Raw genomic sequence first — 19,291 nt, forward strand, 5'->3', positions numbered from 1 at the left:
ACAAGCCACAAGCCTTCATGCTACTGCCTCCCTGCCACCACCCTGTTCTCCAAACAAGCCCACCTTTCTCTCTGTCACACGTGGACATGGTGGCAATCTGGAAGGACATACAGAGGCACATCAGGATGGCCCTGGCAGCCCCTGGGCTTTGAATGCCGCTGCATTTCTCCTTCCCCCAAACCTCCAGCCTCAGTGTCTAGCAATTAAAGAGAAAACCCAGAGGAGTCCGTATCCCAACAGAGAGGGAAGAAAGGGAAAAAGGGTCTTTTCCCCATATGCCTGTTGGGAGCAGGACAGATTTTGACCTCTGGGCTCCTGATGCTGGTGCAACGCTCAGCAGCCTCAGGAGCCCAGCGAGGAGAGGGGAGCTCTGCACTGGCAGACACAGGAGAAGGACAGGGAGAAGGAGGAAGAGAAGGAGAAGAAGAAGGAGGAAGGCAAGAGCCACCATGACAGCAAATGGCAAACGTCATCACCCCATAACCTTGCCAGCATTGTGGCCGTGAGGACATGCAGTCACCGGTGACACCACTGGGCTCAGCTGGCTACTCATGGAGAGCAAACTAAGAGCCTGTATAATCTGACATTCTGTGGTTAAAACAGATAAATAAACAAACTTGATTTTGAATAATAGACACATCGGTATTAAGAAACCATGGTTGTTTTGATAAAACTGTGCCAACTAAAGCATTATTTTATATAGTATCTGGAACAGTGTCCTTTCAGCTGTCTGTAGCAGACACAGGAGAGTTCATGCAGCTTTGATGCATTCAAAGGGTTTTTTTCTTTCTGTAAGAGCCACGAATATCTCCTGGAAAACATTATATTTACTTTTTACTACTTTCCTTGGCTTTTAAGTCTAGCAGAATGACCATTGCTAGAGTGGGGAGATTCTGTCCCATGTTGTATGTCTTTGGCAGATACCAGATAACAATCTCAGGCAGATGCATTTTTGGAGATGTACTGCTGCATTTTTGTTAGAGATGAGAGGTTTACACTGATCTGAGGACATAATATGAGAGCAGTGAAGCTGCTAGACCTACTGTTCTTTTATGTCTTTCAGAATCTTGCTTACTAATGTTAATACACTAGAGAAAAAGAGCAGATGGCTCTTACAATTTTGTGTATAACCATTAGAATTTGTAATTGTAAATTAAAAATATCCAACATGGAAATGTTTGTGGCAATCATAAGGAGTCCAAAGTTACCACTTTTCTGAGAAATATAACGAACTGAGGAGCAGATTAATCATTGTCTCTTATAAGGCAAGAAATAGAACCAACCAAATGAAATTATCAGTTTAAAAGATGTAAGGAAGATAAAAAGTTATAAGGGAGAAAAGTGTGGTCTGTGCATAATTAATCCAACAAATGTACTGACGAGGTATGTTGTGGAAAGCCAGAGCTTAACTCATTCCAAGTTTATGGATAAAGAGTCCAGCCAGGCTGTCAGAAAGCAACGATTCAGAAAATATCTCCAGTTCAGAAGACCTCAGCTGCAGGGCACTGGAAGCAGGAAGATAACCTCCCAGCAAGTATCACAGCATGCTTCCCGCATCCTTGGGAAGAGCACAAGGAGCTGCTACAGGGCACTGCCAGAGAGCAAGGGTACAGGGCTAGAAGGGCTTTTGATCAGTCATTCATATGTAACATTAAACCCAAAACAGAGACATAATGAAATTACTGTTATGGATTACTTCGTAATTGCCCCAAGAGAACAAACTGGGACACCAATTAATTTTATGGAGAAGGAACAGCAGTGGCGTATGAACTTCTGCAGATACCTAGTTTCACGCATTAACAAAATAAGCAAAACAGATAAAAGCTAGAAGAGAGAAGCTGTGCCAACAAAATTGTCTCCCAATTAAGTGTTGTGATATTCTCTCCCATGAGCTGATAAATCCAGAAAACTTTTTAAATTTTACAGTATGTGTACATATATATATATCTATATGCACATACATACATTTAAACTTTCCCAAAGACAGAGCAAAAACAGAAGCCTCATAAGAAATCACAGCATCTCACAGAAAGAAAAGGAAAATTCTAAGCAGGAAAGATGTGACATTTGAACACAGGAGAGTTTTCAATTGCAATTATCCTGTTCCAGACATAATGTGTATTTTAAGCAAGAAACAAAATCACAAATATCAAAATAGCATTTTCTGCAGTGCCCAGTGAAGATGCCTATTACAAAGATGAAAACAACAAACCAGATTATTATATGCCAGCTCACTGTTTATCAGCTAGAAACAAATCTAAGTACAGCATTAATTCAGGCCATCAGAGAATAGATCTGTATTAAAGAAAATTAACTCCATCGGTCAAAGTCAAATAGAAAAACACTCTTTAATAATATCTTTGACATAAAATGCATCCACCATGCTCCAGGGCCTCGAAGAAAAGCTAAGTGAGAGCAAGACCCCTTTGGCTGGTAAAGGTACAGATGTATATGTGCATGCATGCACACGCATGCAAACAAACACACACTTGTCTGCGATAAAATTATGCCCTGGCTGAGGGAAAAGCAAGTGTCTAAACTGATCTGAGAGACTATAAATTGTATGAATTTTTTTCAGTTTTATATCTTGATTCCATTCCATAAAACTTAAATAGTTTTATCACTGAAAGGAAAGGTCATTTTAACCAAGGCAAGAGACAGCTTCTCTATGTTTTATGTATTTTCATTTTTATTTGCAAGTCAATACATTCCAAATCTCCATAGGTTTCCATTAAAGTGGAAATTGCAAAACCCTTTACCCTGATGGAAACTTGAAGTTAACATGTGCTAAGCCTTGAATGACTCCTCTACTTTTATATATTTTATTTGTATTAACAATTATGTAAGGAAATTTCTGGGGGACAGGTCATTAGAAGTGATTCTGACATATTCTTTGTCTTAGATTAGCCAGAATTTCTTAAGAAATAAATGTAAATCAAGGTTACTCTCCAAAACGAAAAAAGGCTCATGGCAGACAGCTGCCATGGAGTTGCAACTGCAAAATAACACTGAGTTTATTGTCATCATTGTAAATTATGTCAGCAGACACTTGAATGAGTAGCCTGAACAAAACTCCAGATACTACAAGGCAAAGTCATATTCACTGATTATGGAATTGCAAAGAGGGGCATCTGTAACCCCTTTTCTTTTTAAGAAATAGGCATGCTGTGGCATAACCTACCACATACGGCCACCTTCGGCTGTGTTTGCACTGCAGGTGCACTCCAAGACATCTGTGAATAAGGCTCTGTGCTACCTACGTGTCCTGTTTACTCCTCCCCCCAACGAACACCTCAGGTGCTGTGTCTGGGCAATGCAGCTGGTACCCCCAGGGAACACTGCACCCCACAGCTTAGGGTCCACATTCACTGGCTGTGTGGACTAACCTCCGCATGCTGCATTTGGGTAAGATGTCTCCATCTATGCTATTTGCTACACAGAGGCATCTTAATCAATGTGAGGAAGACCAGCTGGATTACGGACTTCCTAGGGCGACTAACACCCCATGATTCACAGTTAGGTGGGACTTGTTGGCAAATGTAAATCTGGGCTAATTAAAGTGAAAATGAAATTAAATTGGTCGGTAAATGCTCTGTGACCTTCAGAGCATCAAGGAATGTCCACTTACATCCTGTAAATCCCACTCCTTACCAGCCAAAGGTCAGACTTTCCTACTGAAGAGTGGCAAGTTGACTGACAGCTGCAGCTTCTTCATGCTATTCCCTGGAGGAACCCAAGGAAACAAACACTTCCCAGAGAGGATAGATGTCAAAAAACAGTCAAATTATTCTTGCTAAAACTTAAGTGAGAAAACACCTCCAAGGCCAGATATAAATACAAGGCACGTGGTTTCAATAGAGCTATGCCCAACTACATGAGGCCCAAATTTTGTTCTTAACGATAAGCAGGAGTATGACTGAAGCTCTGTTACAAAGTCAGAACTGACTTGCTATCAGATGTCAGACCTCATCTGCACAGTACTGAAAAAATACTGCAGGAATTATGCTAACTTCATCCATTTTAATGTCCTAAGAGAGAAGTCATTTGAAATATGAAATGGCAGTTCACAACTACTCTAAGGAAAGCAGAATCTGAAAAGTGCTTTTGAAATAACCTGCTTTTACATCAGCAGAGCAGTATTATCCCTGATATTATTGATCTTGTTGTTTTACTGACAAAGAAACAGAAGCATGTAAGATTAAATAATTGTCATGGAACAGACATCTCTGATTGAGGAACAGAAAACAGATCTCCTGAAAGAAAACTCTGCTCTATTTTCTTTCTTCCTCTCTGTGAATCTGATCAAACACCCCTATTAAGAGAGATATTTGCATTTGATTTCAATATGTACAGAATCAGTCTGACAAATGATTACGCATATCAAATAGAAGTTATAATCTCACAGGAAAAAACTGTCAGTCTTCTAAGCGATTTTGTGTCAGACAAATTTGTGTCAAACAAAATTGTGTCAAACAAGAGAAGACAAAATCAAGTCTTCTCCTCTCCTCTCCTCTCCTCTCCTCTCCTCTCCTCTCTTTTCTTTTCTTTTCTTTTCTTTTCTACTAGCTTACCTTCTTTTCCTTCTCAATACCTTATGCTTGTTAAGCTCTTTTTCAAGAGTTGCTAGGATATATTGCAACTACGATATATAGTAGGCTACAGTAGTTGGCAAAAGATAGATTCTCCAGAGCTCTATACAACAGCATGAGTTTGTCCCTTTCATGGTTTGTACAAATTAGAAAACCAATAAATGATTATACTTTTTTCCTTCATAAGCTTTTTTCTTTGAGATTTAAAGCTGCCTGCCTGAAATGTCCAAGTCAAAAATATAAAGGAAAAAAGATAAGTGTCAGTCTTACTTCAATAAGAAAAAGCTTTAGAATAAATTTTAGATTTTTTCAATGTGTTCTAAAAACAATCCAAACATTTCTTCAAATAAGCAAGCCTGACTCTTACATCATCGCAATATATAGTAGTTTGTCTATTAAAAAGAAAAAAGCTCAGACTGAGGCCCTGCAAATCCAAACACTCCACCATAGAAACGGTTCTCACCAGCAGACTGACGAAAGCAAGAGCACATCCTGAAGGCCATGAGTTGGCTATGCAGCTCAGCAAATGCTGCAGTAGGGAGAGCGGTAAAGATCCATATGGAATTAAACAGACCTTTGAATGCCTTGTGCTGAAAATTGTTATTTCCATATTCACAGAGTGGACTTATGCTGCCAGATTGGGATCACAAGGCATTTTTCTTCTTTTAATAAGCACAAACCATCAGAGCCATGAGGGCACTGACACCCCTGACTGTCCCTGCCAGCCTCTCCTGGGGTGTCCCACCACCCTGCCCATTGTCCAGGACTCCATTTCAGCCCAGCTGAACCCCACAGCAGACCCCCACCCACACACTGACATCCTGTCCCAGCATCGGATGCTTGGGGTGCCCACAGCTGCCTCCCCGCTGCCCTGCTCTCTGCTGGGGTGGGGGGATAGGCTCTGCCTGGCAAGACACTGCCCTGCTGCCCTGCGGGGAGCTCCACTTCTCCAAGCCCCAAGGAGCACAGCCTCCACCTAACACAAATACCGCCACAAGATGTGAAGTTGTAGAGCACCAGGCCCATAAATAGAAACACAGTTTCTGTGTTCGTACTTGCTGGGTGCCAATGGGGTTGCGAGAGGGTGGGCTTAGGTGCAGCTGGTGTTCCTGTGGAGCCTAATGGGAGGAAGGATGCATCGGCCCTCTTCTGTGGAAACACAAGTCTTTGTTGCAACAAGAAAATACTATACTGTAGAGAATTTACATGGAATTTTAATTTAAAGCTCCAAACTGTTTACAGCTGTCTTTCTAACGTTTGTGTCCTTCAGTCTCACAAAGAGGTCAACCTCACTGAAAATCAAGTTGTTATTTAGAGGTTTGATTTAATCAGGAAGAAGCATACTTTAAAATGTGCTATTACCCAAAAGCAGACATTACATAAATTTCATTCTATTTTTATATCTTCTTGGCTCCGATATCCTGAATCTGACATTAACCATAACAATCACACATGTGACTAAACCAGGCCAAATTCTCCTTTTTCTATTCCAATATAAATACAGGAATAATACTGTTGAAGTAATAGCTTTGAGGTAGATTCACTCCACAAGAACAGGGTTTTTCTCAGAACAGCCACAGTCAAGAAACTATGCTGATTTTGAGGCCGTATTTTCATCTCCTGTACTGACAAGTTAGAGCACCAGCATGGCAGAGACTATGGGGGTCAACGTGAGAGCCTGGCAGTGCCAGAGGCGGGGAACATACATTAATGTGGGTGACATTTTGAAAAGCACATGAGGCTTCAAAGCTCTGGTGTCATTTTCCAAATGCCTTTGGCCTTCTTCAAAAGTTCAAGCTCCTCTGATTTACAGTAAGGCTTAAGCTTTTAAATGCATTTATTGCTTGTGCTGATGAGATACACCTCTGTGAGATTCAGCTTCACAGCCACAACCTCTCCCTGAGGTCTAATTCTTCACTTTCACTTCAAGGCTCTCTCTTTGGTACTCCTGAACATGCCAACAGTGCACACAATGGGTCAGAAGATGGAGACCTTGCAGCTAACTCTGGACAGTGGATAGTGTAGTGCCCTGTGGATGTAGCCCTGCAAGAAAGCAAGGAGCATTTGCATGGCTACAGGTTGCTTGGGCATTGAGCCATGTCGGGTGTGCACAGCCTGGGTCTCTCCTGAGTCTGTCCTGAGCATCTGTGCTGCACAGCACTGCTCCTGCAGATGTGCCTGGAGAGTCCCTCTTCAGAATCTCCAGGCTAAGGCAGCCCCTTGTGCTCCAGTTGGTATGTCACAGGTTTTAGGTTTCATTCACTTGGTCTTAGGTACCCAATTCCCTTTCAGATGCATTTTCTATGTGTGAAAGTCATACGGGCTTCTTTTAAGTTGGAACTTTTAGGAACATTTGTAAATTCAGCCCAAAGGTCTCAGCACTACAAATTTATTTCTTACCCAGGAATATTTAATACCAGAATGATGATTTTCTACATGTGTTTTCAAATGCACAATTGTGCAGTTATCTTTTAAAGGTTCTCAAGCAGGAACCTGGGAGCTGTAGTGAGTTTTTTTTCAGGACTGGTATTATCTGAGCTCTGATGTGCAGTTCTACCATTCCTAGGAGCACAGCTTGGCTAGCATGGAGCACTTCAGAAATTCCTGGTTTTATGTTGCAACATATAAACTCTCAGTAATAAAGTTCAGCGTGGTTTAAGATAATTAAATTCATACTATAAGGCTTTTATAATGCTTTCTATCTTCTAAGTATCATATAAATAAAAATAATTAGTCCTCCACAGTCTTTTCAGATACGCATACTTATCCAAAGTTTGAAGTCGGAAAATTTTTACTTTATCCTACCTTTGCATTCCCCAGTATGTTACAGACTGTTTACAATATCACCTGGATTGAAGGGACCACAGTGTTTAGCAAGCCATTTCCAGCTGGGGATTTGCCCATGTAGGCAAATTTCCTGTTCTCCTCTAGCTTGCTGTGTTGCAACAGCAGAGCAGAGAGACCCTTTGTACACTTAAAAATATTGTTAACATAACTATGACTATTTGCAGTGTGAAAAAAATCACTCGTGTCAAGCCCTGGACAGAGGTCCTCTTCCATGTACAGCAGAACAGGTTGCCACTCAGCTAAACACAGCTGCTCCCTGCCCCAGGTCACAGCCTCCACTGCTCCTCCAGCAGAGAAGTTTATGGGAGCCTTCCCCAACTTGCTTCAGGGGAAATCAACCAGCTTAGTCCTGTCCAAGCATTTAAATCTCTCCTTTGGTCTTTGCTGAGTTTGATGTAGAGACACAGTTCCTAGCTGGATGCCTACTTTTCCACAGGGCTCCCAGAAAGGCACAGTGCCTGGGTGATATCATTGGATGAACTTCCAGAAGAAAACAATGTGCTGGGGGAGGAATGTCCCTTTTGGGGTCTGGAAGCTTTTTTTCAGCATTATTATCTTCTTAAACATTGAACACTGTTCTTTGGTACAATATGCTGTCACCAAGGGAGCAACTGGGTGAAGGAGAATCCATCTTTAGAGTCTCCATGATCTCATAAAAGACATTTACCTTGAGGGGATGAGAATTAAGCCATGCCTGGGGACTCGAACATATTAATCCAGAAATGCAGTGAAGCTCCCAAAGTTGTTCTTACCATGTGTGTCCTGAGCTCCCTCTGCTGGCTGGACCCCATCAGTCACCCCTATGCTCTCATGATGGGAGTTCTTTATTGACTTTTCCTCACAATGCCCAGGTGCGAACACAAATGAGCACAAAGCAGCAGAAGTCTGTCCCCTGTGACCTATGGCTTTTGTTCTTGTTTGTCCTCTTGTGCTTTGCAGTCTGACATTTTCTTCTTGTGCCCTCTGTTTTTGCTCTTTCCATGCCATAAAAAATGGCTTTCCCAGTCTGTTCTCCATTTCTCCTATACCATAGCAAAGTTGGTAAAGCAGAACGATCTAAGACAGGAGAGGGAAATTTTCATCAAAGGCTGGGGAGGAACAAAGAAGATGCCTACCTGAACTGAAAGGCACACCCTGGTAGACAGACACACTGCTCTAGGCATCTACCCAGATCTTTAGATGCTTACATACTTCCACATGCTTGACTCTGCTTCAGATTCATAACCAACCCTGCAAATTGCAGTTCATCTCTGAAGACAGCTTGTGATTTATGGCTCCTACATATTTTTTTTTAATTTTAAGAAAATAGAGAAAACCATTTAAAGAAGCCTGTACCCGAGGTATAGAGCCACATGTATCCTGAGGCTTCCAGTGTTAAATCCTGGCCATTTTTCACTACATTGCAAGCAAACATATTATTGTCTCCATGTTAATTGGCAACTGTAAGCAACTAGCCTAGCTTCTCGGCCCTTTGTCAAGACAAATTCTGTCAGGTTTCATTTATTTGTGTGTTCTGGCACAGCTGGCAGAAAAACTGCTTTGCCTGCCAGCCCTCATGTTAAAATTCCCCCCCAGCTGAGTCAGACTACCTCACTGATACATGCCTTGACCAGCTTCTAGGGCATTTTTAGTAAAAATAACCTTCCAAATATTAGGAATGGCTGGAACCAGAAAGAGACACTATGTTTCAAGTCAGAGACTGAGAAATAAAATTATTCCCACTCCTTTGATATTTTGAAAATCAAACACATTTAACTTCTGGTCTTGATAATAAGCACTCTATTTTTTGTGAAGGCTTGAGATGTGGTTGAAGAATCTAACTGCATTCGACATAGTCATGAAGAAGACTGTTCAAATATGACTCAGTGCAAACTTGAGTGAGACCATTAAACGACGGCATTGATAATAAGGCCTTCAAGGATTGTTTTCTTAGAAATATTTGGCTAATGTTCCATCCCACTGGCTGATTGATCCCTTTTGGCACTATCAGCCATTCTGGGACTGGGAATCAAAAGTTCAAACTGCTCAAAAAGCATCAGGACACCCTTTCCTTATACACAAGGGAAGTAAAGATAACAAAGATAAAGTAAAGATTACATAGCTAACCCAAGGAGTGTGGCGGTGACCAGCTGTGGTCTTGATTCCTTAGAGTAAGGCATGGTCTTACAGGTGAAGCTCTGGAAGTCCAGCATAGTCCCCATAACATAAAACAGATGGAAGATGCATAAACCTGCGCCCAACTGAAGGTGAAGGATCAATGTAAAATACCTGGGAAAAAAATCCATAATTAAGACTTGTATTTTAAATAGCATAAAAATCATACAATGCAAAGAAACTGCAGACCATGGCATGCCAAACTGCAAGACACTGTTTCTGAGGCTTGTAGAAAGGTCAGTGGTGGTGGCAAATTGAATGTCAGGTTTGGACCCTTCAGTCATGCAGACATAACTGATTTTGGTGGATCATGTTTCGAGACGGAAAAGACAGGCATAGCTAATGAGATTTCAAGCTAATTGTTCAAAGTGTCTCAAGGAAAGACAAAATTAAGAACACAGCCAGGATAACTTGTGACTAATACGTACTGGCTTTTGACCCAGCTTTTATTTATAACAGATTCATGGAAAACCTTCTAGGATTGTTTCAAAACAATGCCAATTAGTAAATGTTAGCATTAAGACCTGCATACCTGGACAAGGGAGGAAGATTAGATTATATACCAGGAAGTCTCAAAACTGGGAATTTACTACAATCCCTTAATTCCTTAGTTTAAAAAAATGTTAATAACATAGTCTGCATATATTAGTAATGAGGTGAGATTTCCTAAAGGCCTGATGTTAAAGAGCCTCTTCCCAGCACCTTGTTTCGATGGGAATGCAACACAGAGTATCTTCTCAAGGTAGATCCTAGAATCATAGAATAGTCTGGGTTGGAAGGGATCTTTAAAGGTCACCTAGTCCAACCTTCCCTGCAATGAGCGACATCTTCAACTACAGCAGGTTGCTCAGAGCCCCGTCCAGCCTGACCTTGAATGTCTCCAGGGATGGGGCATCTACCACCTCTATGGGAAACCTGTTCCAGTGTCTCGCCACCCTCATTGTAAAACATATATTCCTTATATCTAGTCTGAATCTACCCTCTTCTAGTTTAAAACCATTACCCCTTGTCCTATCGCTACAGGCCCTGCTAAAAAGTCTGTCCCTATCTTCCTCATAAGCCCTCTTTAAGTACTGAAAGGCCACAACAAGGTCCCTCCAGAGCCTTCTCTACTCCAGGCTGAACAACCCTCTCTCAGCCTGTTCTCATACAGGAGGTGTTCCAGCCCTCCACCTTCGTGGCCCTCCTCTGGACCCACTCTAACAGGTCCATGTCCTTCTTGTGTTGGGGGCCCCAGACCTGGATGCAGTACTCCAGGTGGGGTCTCACAAGGGCAGAGTAGAGGGGGAAAATTACCTCCCTCAACCCGCTGGTCATGCTGCTTTTGATGCTTCTTGTGATTCTTCAGATCTGTCACCTTAACAGACTACAACAAGGTATTAGGTCCAGAATAGCTTTTTAAATATTTTTTCCAATATTGAATGAATCAGATCATCTTTTGGATTTACGCACAAGGGCAGTGATTATGCTGCTTGTGCAATTTGAACAGTGACAGAATAAATGAATCTGCCACCCTCAATTAGAAAAGCTGTTCCAGAAATCACTGCACATTAGAACTGATCAGCATGTCCATTGTCTTCCATTGAACGCCTTGGCGTGCACTCTTGCTCTACCTAGTGGATTTGGAACCTATTGAAATGCCATTTTCTAAACTTGGAATAACACTATCCTAATCCTGTGTTCATGTAATTCTCATTATTATTTTTGGTGATGGTTTTGATGAAGATGATTGTTATTGTTGTGAACAATAATACCACGTGTTTGTTCTGGCTTTCAATATTTGGAAAAAAGAATAAACTCCTCAAATGTTGTTTTCCCCTGAAGAAAATTTTTTTGGCATATGTAAATGACATTGTTTCCTACCCAAGTTTATGGACAAAAGTTTGAATCTTTGAAAAGGACAACCAGAAGCCAGGATGAAAGTGTAATTTATGACTCACTTTCTGTCTACCAGTTAACTCTCTGTGATCAAGTATTTCACTGCAACATAAGTGACTCCTTAGACGGTGATCTGTGAGGTCTATCTCACCCTCTAGTTTCATACATCCCAGTGAACTGAAATCTCTGATTTTGGCCTCCTAATTCAGCCTGAAATTTCAAAAGCATGGCCATTTGTTATTATTCATCTTTAACACTAAATTTTACCTTTTAGAGCACTCACCAGGAAACATTGGGGCACGGGTTTGATGTTGTACATCCTTCCTTGGTCTGAGGAAATTCACACTTTCCAAGAGACTGCTGCAACAGCAGAGAGGCACCTCCCACCCCTCCTTTTAAAACTGGACTATTACACAGGAAGAAATGCAAGAGTCTGAAGTCAATAGCAAGTCCTGATTCTGTGGCCTAACACATGGTTTCCCAAATGTCATTTGCTGGGTACCACTGTTGGAAGCAGCCTCCTGTATTTTCCCCAAGCCTACATTCAGGGCTGTAAACATCATCACCTGAACATTACCACAATCTCCTCCCAATCCCAGGTGTGTTCCCCTTCCTGCGGTCCCACCATTCTGCTTCACATCCCCATCACTCCTTAAGATCCCCAACTTGTAGCTGAAAGTTCCCCATGTTCCTCTCTATGCTTTCTCCTTCCCAAACTGGTTCTCCAGCCACAATGCCCCAGCCATTTTAGGCACAGCCCTATCTCACTCCCTCATTCCCCTCACCTTCCCCAAACAACATTTTTCCCATGGCCTTAGCAGAAACACATGTCCTAGACTAATTCATTTCCTGCAGGCACATGAGAAGAACAGCAGGGGAGGTCTGGGAGCTGGAGACAGCTTCACATATCAATAAGTTACTGGCCAGCCAGTGACAGAAGCAGCTGTGTGAAGGCTCTTACTCTGATGTGTAAAAGATCCTGGACATAGGCAAAACCAGCAGTTGCTGAGATTGTTTTTGCTTGGCTTATGTGCAACAACACAGTGTGGGAACATCTAGCCTACTCATTCAGACTTTCATCTGTCAAAGGGCAGTTTCTGTTCTTGTCCTTGATCCTTAGGTCATGTCTGCTTCTTATCCACCAGCTTTGTGTAAAATGCATATGCGGTCTTGGGCATGAACTCCCTCCAAGTTGCTCCCTCCTGGCTAAGTGCTTAAAGTTTCTCTTCTCTGCAGAAAGCTTTGTTGTCCCTGATTTAAGTCATATGAATATCCACGAGCTTTATTTGGGTACACTCAGCAGCACATCAGAGCAAACATCACTGTGAAGTTTGCGCTTGTAGCTAACTGCTGCCTTGGAGTTATCATTTACTGCTCCGCTGTAATGTTAAACATTCATATGTTAATCCACTCTTGGAGGCTGTTCTGCCTGCCTGTACTGTAAAGCTTTATCAAATGACAGCAAAATTAATAGTTTGATTTCTGCCAATTTGATACAAGATGCTTAATATGAAAAGCAGAATATACATCACTGAAGAGAATTTTGGAGCTTCGCTTATTTCTCTCCAGCTACAATATTTTCATGGTTTTTTTCCGCATTGCCATTGATGCCATTGAAGATGCAGTTTCTCATTTTTGATTCTGTAAAATAGAAAAGACTCTTCATAAGGACTGTGGATGTGGATGTGCTGGTCTTTTTCCCTGCTGAATAGATTTGACCATGCCATATACCAGCTGAAATACCATGAACTGCAAATAAATGCAGTGGTTTAGGGTTTAAAATGAATCAGTTGATGACAATCAGTATCACAAAGAAGGGAAAGGGAGCAAGGATTTCTAGATTGATTCACTTTGTAACTTCTTTAACTCTGAGTTTGAGAATGAGTTTCATGGCAAAAAAAAAAAAAAAAAAAAAAGCAGATAGTATTTCACAAAGATATTTTTCTTGAATCCCCCAATTTTTTTTTCTCCCCACAGAAACCAGTGGACTCCAGTTTCCCTGAATGGTGTAAATTAGCTCTGAAGGAATGGACAACTCCAACAAAAAACCCCACTCAAGTCTTCTGAGAAGCTATCAAGGGAACTAGAAAAAACAGCTTGACTTGCAAAATCTCACCTGACCCATGACTGATTCTGCTAATGCAACATTGATATAAGACACCTTTGTGTATCAGGTACTGCAACTCCTCAGCACAAGTACAGTATTTTATTTATTTTACAGTATTTTTAATTTACTCTCCCAGTATGTAGTGGAACAGAGAAATCCAATTTACATTCAATGGTTTATGAAAACACCCAACTACTACATATAATGCTTCAAATAATTTTATTACAAGATACTGCAACACAGTTCATTTTACATGAGAGGCCAAGCCAGGCTAAAAAAAACCCCAACCTGTTAGCAGCCCATCCACACTCCACCCCTTCCCCGCTGGGCAGCTGCCCTATTCCACTTGCCCAATTACAGCAAGTGGTTATTTGTGCTGTGGTCATCAGGGCTTCCAACCAGCCACTGAAGCTGCAGCTCTCTTGCTAGTCTCCTTTCAGCAGGCTCAGCAAGTTTCTGCTGTGGTTATTGAGGCTGGAGATTCATTTGCAACAATTAGGGCAAATTTCAAAACAAAATGAAGGTGTGAGCTTTGTCCTCACTAGGAGAGGCTGCTCTGGGCACATCTTCCTCCTCTGCAGCAAGGGAGTGCTTCTCCATAAAGCCTATACCAGTCCCAGAGACAAAATAAATGATGCAAGCAAAGGACTTTGCATTGAAAAATCCAGATTCTTTTTCTTTTTAAATGTCAAAATTTGGTCCAAAAAGCTGGTATTTGCCAGTTATACTATGTCAGTCTACAGGCTGCTTGAAAGACACAGAGCAGCACACATGGTGACCAGAATAAGGTTCAACCTGACAGAGTTTCCTCCTAGCCTCCTGCATGGTTTCTGGTAATGCAGAAATCCCAGGCTGATCTCTGCACGTGTACCTGTGCACAGTGCACACTTATTAGCATATTCAGAGCCATCTCCATGTGACTAGATACGCATAAAGTCTTATATATGTGTATTTTTTCCAGATCCAAGGATGTTTGTGTTGCTTTACATTACAAGTTTTGCCATCTACACAAGTGAACAACCTCTCCAAAGCCAGTTCAAAGGAGAAAATTACTACACCAGATACATCTGTAGCATCCCTGGTTTGCCAGGCCCTGCAGGTCCCCCCGGAGCCGGAGGAACCCCAGGGCCACATGGACGCATTGGTCTTCCAGGAAGAGATGGCAGAGATGGCAGGAAGGGAGAAAAAGGTGAAAAAGGGAGCACAGGTATTGAATATTTGTGTAACTTAACACAGTAGTACGAAAAAGTAGGACCTTTCATCATCACTGTTATACATATATATATATATATACACAATGAATGTGTGTATGTGCTTCTGTGGGCTTAAGTATGATGCATGTATATATAGTGAGAGAAAGAAAATATGCAGACATATTTTAGAGATGTCTTATATGCATATACTGAAATCTGTGTAAATAAATGTAAATGCATAGCCTTCCTGCACATAGATGCTAAAAAAAAGTTTGGGAAAAATGAAGCACATGTGGTGTTAAAGAAATAGTCTCATTTGTGCCATTATCCAGGAATAAAAGATTAACACGTATTTAGGCAGAGCCTAAAATTACTCAAATAGTACGAGATATTTAGTGCACAAGTATCATCATATAGGTGGCCATGCTGTTGTCCTTCCCATTAGCAGTGCCCATAGTTCAGTCAGCAATGGACTGATTACATATAAAATTCTTCAATGTGTAATCAAGATGTATGAAGAAAAGTAGGAACATAGAAAAAAAGGACCCCCAGGCTCTGGAGTTCGGTCCTCTGTTCCAACCTGCCATACATTTTGCAAACTTACTAGAAGATTTAGAAAGTATTTTTGGGGTATTTTGAAATTCTGACTGTATTTTTCTTGTTTGTTCAGGCACACACAGTAGCCCACATAATCATTTAGTCAGATGATATGTGCAACAACTAAACTAACTTAAAATGTTTTTGAAGGTTTAAGAGGAAAGACTGGGCCATTAGGACCAGCTGGAGAGAAAGGAGACCAAGGTCAGTCTGGTAAAAAAGGACCTGGAGGATTGACGGGTGCCAAAGGTGAAGTAGGTGCAACTGGACCACCTGGACCTAAGGGAGATAAAGGAGACCGAGGAGAGCCAGGTGCACCAGGGGTCTGTAAGTGTGGAAAGATAGTACTGAAATCTGCCTTTTCTGTTGGCATCACCACCAGCTACCCAGAGGAAAGATTACCAATTGTGTTCAATAAAGTCCTCTTCAATGAGGGGGAGCATTACAACCCTTCCACAGGGAAGTTTATTTGTGCCATCCCAGGGATTTATTATTTTTCCTATGATATCACGTTAGCAAACAAGCATCTTGCGATTGGGCTGGTTCACAATGGGAAGTACCGGATAAAGACATTTGATGCAAACACAGGCAACCACGATGTAGCTTCTGGATCCACAGTGATCTACCTTCAGCCAGAAGATGAAGTATGGCTTGAGATATTTTACACTGATCAAAACGGTCTCTTTTCTGATCCAACGTGGGCAGACAGTTTGTTTTCTGGATTTCTCTTATACGTTGATACAGATTACCTTGATGCTTTATCAGATGATGATGAGCTCTGAAGCAGATGATGTCAAATGACATTCAAACTGGACACCCCAGCACAGGATTTTAGCTAGCTGTGTGGGGGACACAAAGTTGAAAAAAAAATAATCTGTGAGTTTATTCTTGCTTTGATAGGAACCAAATCTGAGCTCATAAGGATCCTTCTAGAATCTAAGCTGGATTTTTTAATGAACAGCAGGGATATCAAAAGGACTGTAATTAATGAAAGACTGCATCACTCCAGGACTGACTCCTCCTGAAAGTTATGTTTATAATACTATTTAAACAAATTTAAGATACTGTACATTGGATTTTATATAAAATATATTCTGTTGCAATATAGAATGGATATTTTGTATATGACATTAAAGTAAAATTAAACAATTGACTGCAATATCATCTTTGGTCATTTTAAGACAGGAAATACACTGAAAACAGAAAACATTGATTTTTTTAAAAAAAGGAGAAGAATAAAATGAGAACCTCTGCTTCAGAATGTGGCTGAACAGGTCACAGGGACAGTCCCATCTGATATTTACACCAACAAACAATATTCATCATTTACTAACCTCCTAATAAATACATGAAGTTATGTAGTAGCTGAGGACTGCCCAATGACAGTCATAGAAGAACAGAACAAAGGTATTAAGCATATAAAATAATTAAAAACTGTGAGATCTGAATTAAGGTCCCTTCCAAACTAAACCATTCTATGATTCTACGATTCTATGATCTGAAAACTTGGAGAAAGACAATCAGTATTCAACGTGGGTATTTTCAGGGTAATTCCAAGTGGGTGTGCTATTCTTTCAATGCTATGCGGTATCTTTATGAGAAATGTGGAAGAAAATACGATTTATTTGCTGAAGAAAATTATGGATGCCAAAAAACTGATAGAACAGTAACCATTAATGAGAATAAAATATGGAACAAAAAAAATTATATGGAACAAATTAAAGCAGACTTACTCATATTCCAATACAGCCAATTGCAATGAAACAAATGTAGGTCACACACAAGATGAAAAACTGCATTCAGGAAATCAGTGAACTTGGAAAAGCTACATGAGACCTCATGGATAAACAGCTAAATATGAGTCATCAGAGTAGGCTGTTGCTACAGCTCTTTGGATGTATGATAAATGGAATTACAAGTAGGAGTAAAGAGTAGTTACTTATGAAGCTGCTACTTCTGTCAACGTTTCAAAAACTTACTTGAAAATTGAAGAAAAAAAAAGGTTGTAATTCTACCCATGTGGATTACACAAGAGATGTAATGAAGCCAATTTTTCTTATCGATGAGGTTTACAGGTGATTTCACCACAGACTGCAATTACCCATCTGGAGATAAAATTTCTGGTAGTAGCTGGAACTTCCTTCTATCAGATAGGGGCACAGCGAGGTCCACCGGTGAGAAACTATGTCAATTCCACTGGAAATGAGGAACCCTTTTGAACATTGGCAGTAATCAACCATTGTAAAAATACATAGGATCATCATGAGTTCTCCAGCATCCAACACAAAGCTTTAAGTGAAGACTGGCAATATTTAATTGGGTGCTCTTACTTTCCAAGAATTTACAATCTTATTTTATTCATCCCAGATTTACAGAAACCTGCTATTTCTAACAGTTATTCAGTTAGTTTCAAATGCTGATGGTCTCTGTTGCACAACTCTTGATCTCACTTTATTTATGACCAAGGTGGAGGGAAATTTCTGGGGTTTTTTTTCTGTGTATTTGACTTAATTAAGAAAATTACAACAAAATAAAATGACACAAAAATACTGCTGAGATTGCAAAATGGGCACTGCAGTTATGTATGGAACATCAATCTATGTCCCCTGTATCTGTGCCCCCATTTCACCCATGCATTAACATGCACGTCTTTGAGTGCATGACTGCTGCCTTATGCAGTGAACAGATGCAAAGTCCTGTCCACAAATCAAACTGGAAATGCCTCTACAACCCTTATTTTATTTGACAGTGCGACATGTGTGGTAGAAAAGTGGATTATTTTTCTACCTAGACATCTAACTTGTTAGTGTTATAAAAGGGCTGCTACCCGTGAAAAATATCAGAGAGAACACTTACAGACTCAGTTTATTGCTGCACTGTACAATTATTTATACATCTGCACATTAAGCACAATACAAGTGCAAAATGCAGCCCAATCATCATTTACAACAATGATTGATGCCAATGCTTCACAGCCCTCAGTGCCTAAGCAAGGCACAAAGACTATCGGCATTGCTCAGTGCTGTCTGCAGTGAAATTTCACAGGACAGAACAGGCAATCATATCAGGTCCAGGACTTCCAGGAACCATAATTCAATAGCTGCAGGAGTGGACGTACAATATATATTATGCAACAAAAGCAACTAATAAAGTTGTTAATAAACTAATTTTATTAGAAATATTTCACACCTTCAATTTAGAAAATCTCCTATAAAGACAAACTTAAGAGTACGACCGATTTTCTTCAAACTCTACAGAAACATATTTGGTAGTTATAATAAACCTGGAAATTTTCAGACAAAACTAATTTTTCACCATTGAATAAAGAAAAAAAATAGGGCTTTACAGTGAAATGTTCCTGGTTGCAATCATAACAAAAAGCAAACTGCTTCCATGTAATAATCTTGTAAAAATAAATGAAATAGAGATTTTTTAACCACACCTATGTTGAAAAAGACATCATGGGAATAAGTAAACCAAGAATTATTGCTTCCCTTTACTTAATAATTTTAGATTTATGTTTGTAAAATCACAGAAAAGTCATTTTAGCTTCCCTAAGTTTTCCCATTTGGATTCTGTAGTTATTTGAATGATTTAATATTTTGGCATGAATGGTTAAAAATAAGTAATTCTGTTGAATTATCCCTATAGGTTTTGGCAAGACAGTCTTTTTACTACATGTACGGACAACATATTATACAAGTAGCATGTGTCCCTGCCCTCATTCAAGAACTCAAGACATTATTCTAAAGTAAATCATTATTACTCTTACTTTACTTGAAAATAGATCAACTTTGATGACATGATATTTCATTAGGGATATTTCTCTGTCTAAATTTGAATTTATATGGAAAGCATTTTGGACTGAAGTCTTCCTACTATTTACACCTGTAGGTGGGGAGGTCTGGTTTGCCTTCAAGATGTTG

At 40.4% G+C, this 19,291-nt stretch overlaps 1 protein-coding gene across 1 annotated transcript in view; it reads left to right on the top strand.

The window, feature by feature from the left end:
* C1QTNF7 (C1q and tumor necrosis factor related protein 7) overlaps positions 1-16,513 on the top strand; it is a 51,792-nt gene extending 35,279 nt beyond the window's left edge. Inside the window, exons 2-4 of the mRNA XM_010083275.1 lie at positions 13,446-13,642; positions 14,537-14,782; positions 15,516-16,513. Of these exons, the coding sequence (XP_010081577.1) occupies positions 14,545-14,782; positions 15,516-16,147 (870 nt within the window). The 5' untranslated portion in view covers positions 13,446-13,642; positions 14,537-14,544 and the 3' untranslated portion in view covers positions 16,148-16,513. The remainder of the gene's footprint in view (positions 1-13,445; positions 13,643-14,536; positions 14,783-15,515) is intronic.
* The last annotated feature ends 2,778 nt before the right edge of the window (positions 16,514-19,291 follow it).

This window comes from Pterocles gutturalis, unplaced genomic scaffold (genome assembly GCF_000699245.1).
Source record: "Pterocles gutturalis isolate BGI_N339 unplaced genomic scaffold, ASM69924v1 scaffold27560, whole genome shotgun sequence".
Classification (NCBI taxonomy): domain Eukaryota; kingdom Metazoa; phylum Chordata; class Aves; order Pterocliformes; family Pteroclidae; genus Pterocles; species Pterocles gutturalis.